Source organism: Cryptomeria japonica, chromosome 4 (assembly GCF_030272615.1).
Source record: "Cryptomeria japonica chromosome 4, Sugi_1.0, whole genome shotgun sequence".
NCBI lineage: Eukaryota > Viridiplantae > Streptophyta > Pinopsida > Cupressales > Cupressaceae > Cryptomeria > Cryptomeria japonica.
The window spans coordinates 108,832,554-108,837,566 of NC_081408.1; the positions used below are offsets into that span (position 1 = coordinate 108,832,554).

General features: G+C 34.7%; 1 protein-coding gene across 1 annotated transcript; it reads left to right on the forward strand.

The window, feature by feature from the left end:
* Positions 1–3,430: 3,430 nt before the first annotated feature.
* On the forward strand, positions 3,431–4,774 carry LOC131046129 ((S)-canadine synthase CYP719A21-like). The gene has a single exon (XM_057979793.2). The coding sequence runs from the start codon at positions 3,431–3,433 to the stop codon at positions 4,772–4,774; it is 1,344 nt and encodes a 447-aa protein (XP_057835776.2).
* The last annotated feature ends 239 nt before the right edge of the window (positions 4,775–5,013 follow it).

The following is a 5,013-nucleotide window of genomic DNA, read 5'->3' on the forward strand; positions in this document are numbered from 1 at the left end:
TATTTTTAGCTCATGTGGGTACTTCAACTTTGATTTAAAGAAATAAAATAATTTGACAATGTATGTTTGTACTAATAAAGAAACATATGCCAATCAAAAAAGCAATCATGGCTTTGAAATAATTTGTGATTATAGCATGGATATGTGTATGCATGGTTAAAATATTATAGATAGGGGACATTTATCTTTGAATTTATCTCATCTATTAGAGAAATTAGTTGGATATGATAGGAATGAGTCATTCATTGTCCTTTGCAGGAATGTTGGTCATTCTTGTTTTGTAATTTTTATTCATGATTAACAAATTTTTATGTCTATTGTGTTTTAAAAAAAATATACTAGAAGGTAGTAATTATGTTGAGGTCTTCTAGTTTTCTATGGGGGGACGCAGTACCAGATTTATTCTTCTGACTTTATTATTTCATACATCTATTGTTGTCTTACTTGCTATTATATACTACAAAGAATTTAAAGGAAAAAAATCCAGAAGAAACATGGAGTGAAATAAAAACATAATATATTCTAAATAAATGACTTACAAAGGGTGTGAGGTATATAATTCCGTAGAATGCATGGACTAACACAATATATCTCACTTGAGAATTTTAAGATGTGCAGTACGTTCACAGTCTAGAATAAATGAGAAGAAAATCAATGAGTTCATAATGAATATTTGATCTAACCAAAATATTAATGAGAATTTTTTATCTAGAAGCAAAGAGTACAATTTAGATTGAACAAAAACTTATTGAGTGTGCAGCGAATACTTAAAATTTGATTCTAGCTCCATTCTGTTAAAATATATATATGTAAATTGGTTCCCACACATGTGATGCCAACCACTAGGATGGACATTATTAATAAATAAGTGTTTCTCTAATTAAAATATTGGTAGTTTATTTAGATATAATTTTTTTATAAATCCCCTTTCTTGGCTATGATTGTTACAGTGCAAGGTGATTTCTCGTTGTCTATGTTTTATTCGCTTGTCCCTCTATATTGGGGTGTCATGTGGGTAGGTGCTAGTTTAGGGTTCTAGGGTCTTCGTCAAAATTTGATATATGTAAGAATGTAACTCTATTTTGTGATAGGCTCGGGATCCCCATCAAAACTTGAATCATCTAATCATATAGTTCTATCATGCCCCTATTCTAGCTCTAGTCAAAAGCTATTATTTTTTATTTTGTTTTGGTCTCACATCTTGTGAAACTCAATCCTCTCACCTCCTAGTGGTTTTTCTTTTTGCATTGTTGGCATCTTTGTTATGGGTTTGGTCCCTTTCTCATACCTAATCAATTTTTTTTATTTATAAATTAATAAATGTATTTGATTGGGAGGACATCCATTTAAATTCAATGATAGAAAGAAAAACCACTTACAATATTATGGGTGCACTAGAAAGATGGATTTGTTTTTCTTCCTATGGGAGCATATACTAAGATATGTGATATACTTAATTCTATTTTTGTTGATTATTCTTGTTTTTCTTTAGAGGATCATGATCTTTTGACTTGGAGTTATTATCCTAAAGTGATTTATTTTGCATCTAGTAGATATTTAAAAAATAAAAGCACATTTTGATTATTTTCACGGGTATAATAAATTTGGTTGCTCCAAGTAATTTTTTTGTGTTTTGTTGTATTGCCAAAATAAGTGCCTTAGCTAGGATAACATTCAAAAGATGAGATTTCAAGAATCTTTTAAATATGTTTTCTATGGGGTCGATGAGGAATTGGTGTCTAATATTTTCTTATAGTGCCACATTTTTGGGGGGGTCTTTGGAGGTAGTTCTGGAATATTTTGGAAAGACCCTTATTCGTAATATTTATTTATCTAAATTATGGGCTACTTTAAAGTTTTGTCTCAATTTTGCCTCTATTTTGTTGGTTACCTATGATATTGATCCTATCTTTATCCATTAGAAAATTTAGTTGGAGGGGAATCAACAAATCTTCTAAGGGTATTAGAGTCTCATTAGGCATGTTAATCAAACATTTTAGAATCTATAAAAGAATCTTTAACAACAAAATTCTTAGGGTAATATTGGTGAAGCTAAGATTGGTGGTGTTGGCTATGATAGAAAAAGTTTGGTTTGTTCCTTCTTCTCGTCTACCATAAAATTTGATATTAATATTCATATATAGGATCATACTATCTTTGTGTACTAGAGAAAGCTTGTGATTTAGGCTGGAAATAGAGTATTTGTGAGATAGAATTTATTATTTAAGTTTCTATTTGAACAAAGGGAGTTTTGAGGAATCTTCTTGTCGCTTAGTATATTTTGTGGCACACATTCTTTATCTTTCTCAAGTCATAATTTAATCTCATTTTTTCATTTTTCTTGAATGTTGTCACTACTTGTCTTGTTAAATGGGCTTCTAAGGCTAGTTATGGTTATATATGGAAATTTCTAGAGTGGCAGTCTCTGTCCTCTAATCAATTTTCATAGTTTGTTCAACTTCTTTAAAATGATTTAAGTTGATCATTATCATTATTGTTTTCAAATGACCAAATTTCTATGTTTTCTATTTTCATTTAATTCTTAGTGGTAGACAGATAATGATAAACCTCTTTAAATTTTAATTCTTTTAGTTTTAGTGATAATTATTATTAGAATTTGAAACACCTCAAATAATTTTTCTTATACTTTAATTAACATACTTTTTATTTATTTTTAAAAAATATTCTTAATGCTGGGTATGAATCCAGTATAATCTTAAACAGTGAAAATGATTCAATCTAAGAAAACCATTAATGAGTCCACGGCAAATATTTTAAATTTGGTTCCCTTCTGATTAAAAAAAATTCAAGGTGAATAGTTCCCTCATACAATGACAACCACTAGGTTGCCAGATTGTTTTGATCGAACTTTTTTTTAAATCAATAAATGTATTGGATTGGGGAACACTCCCATTTTATATACCGATTAAAGGCTTACAACATTGGGGATGTCGTTACAGGAATGTCCTACTAAAGGCTTGGATAGTGATGGAGGAAATGCCGATTAGGGTTTATCCATCTCCCCCAATATTCGAAATTTGGTTTTAGCTCACGGAAGCATTCGGCAGTTCAGTTCTTAGAGAAATTAAACAATTCGACACTGTATCTGTGTTTTAATAAATTGAACCTTTATGCCAATAGAAATATCAATCACAGCTCTGAGATAATATGTCATTGTAGTATGGATAATATACTGGGTGTTAATAATTATATTGAGGTCCTCCATTTCTTCAAGTCCCCCATGGGACGAAGCACTGTCATATTACTTCTTCTAACTTTACTATTTCTTACATGTGTTATTGCTTTAGCTTGTGACTTGCTGTTATCAAGAAAGAGGAGTAAATGGCCTCCTTGTCCTCCCAGGCTACCGTTATTGGGCAACCTTCATCAGATAATCAAAGGAGTCAATTTTCTTTCAAGCCTGACAAATATGGCCAAGTCGTATGGCCCTGTAATGACCGTGTGGATGGGGCCATTGCCTGCGGTAATTCTCACCGGCCAAACTGCAATCTGGGAGGCGCTGGTAAACCAAGCCTCCAATTTCGCAGATCGCCCAACGATTTTCGCGCTGCAGTACACCACCGCAAACTTTAAAACTACCCTTGCTTCTCCCTGCAATGAACGTTGGACTCAGCTCAGAAAGCTTCTCCACAACAATGTTCTCAGTCCCTTCCACGTTGCAAGCCAGACCACTTCACATCAGGCATGTCTCGCTGATCTCTTCAACACCATAGCAATGGAGGAGGAGGCAAATGACGGCGTGGTGAGGCCTTTAGAAGCTTTGAAAATGATGGCAGTGAATTTTTTAGCCCTATTATGCTTTGGCCCTGATTTCCAAGACCAGGGTTTGCTCGTCATGCTGAATGAATTAGTTGTTGAAAGTATTAGGTTAAGTGATGAAAGAGATAATGTTCTGCTGAATTCATTTCCTTATACTCGCTACTTTATTCCTTCATCAAAAAGAGCTGTGAAGAAGTGGAAGTCTCACCGAGCTGCTATTCTGCAGCTGTTATTGCCTTTGATTCAATTTGCTCGCAGTGATCGGGTATACTTCAAGCAGAGTGCTTCCGATTGCTATTTGAATTCTTTGCTTTCCGTGGGCGAAGAAGAAGAAGATGAAGAGAACAAGTTAAAGTTCTCCGATGAAGAAATAGCCTTAAACATGTTCGAGCTCTTTTTTCTCGCAGTAGATAGCACCTCCACAGCTCTAGAATGGGCTCTCGCTTATCTCATAACCCATCCTAACATACAAGAAAGGGCTTATCAGGAGGTAAGACTAGTTATGGATGGAAAAAAAGGTGGGTTGCTATGTTTGAAGGATTTGGGGAAGCTGCCATACTTGCAAGCTGTTGTGAAGGAGACGTTAAGAAAAGAGTCCATAGCGCCGCTTGCAATTGTACACCAAACTGTGGAGGAGTGTAAGGTGATGGGCATCACTATACCAGCGAAATCATCAGTACTTATAAATCTGCACAGTGTCTGCAATGATCCTGTAGCGTGGAAAGAGCCTGATCAGTTTATTCCGGAGAGATTTCTTGGCAATATGGATTCTGACAAGGTGAGAATGTGGTATCTACCGTTTGGAGCAGGAAGACGAGTATGTGCCGGAATGGACCTTGCTAACTTTCATGTCCCCATCACTCTTGCCAATTTATTGCTTAAATTTGAGTGGGCATGTGTGAAGGAAGGGAGTCCTCCGGACCTAACCAGGCATATTCCTTCCTTACTCGTGTCTATGAAATATCCATTGGAGGCTCGCATAACCTGCCGTTAGAGAATTCTCTGGACTTATTTCTGTTCCTAGGTTTTGTTTCTATTTCAAGTAGTAATCTCAGTAAAATTCTGACCGCTGTGCATACCAGTCCCATAATAACAAGTGATTCGAGCCAATCTCTAATGTTTGATGTATCGCAGAATGGAGATGCCAAGAATAGAATGGATAAAAGAAAAGGAAAATTAAAATTATGCCTGTCTATTTGTTCTTGTTTGTTCAAGGAATCTACGTCCCTTTTG

Coding starts and splice junctions, on each gene's coding strand:
- LOC131046129 (XM_057979793.2), top strand. CDS start 3,431: ATGGCCAAGTCGTATGGCCCTGTAATGACCGTGTGGATGGGGCCATTG.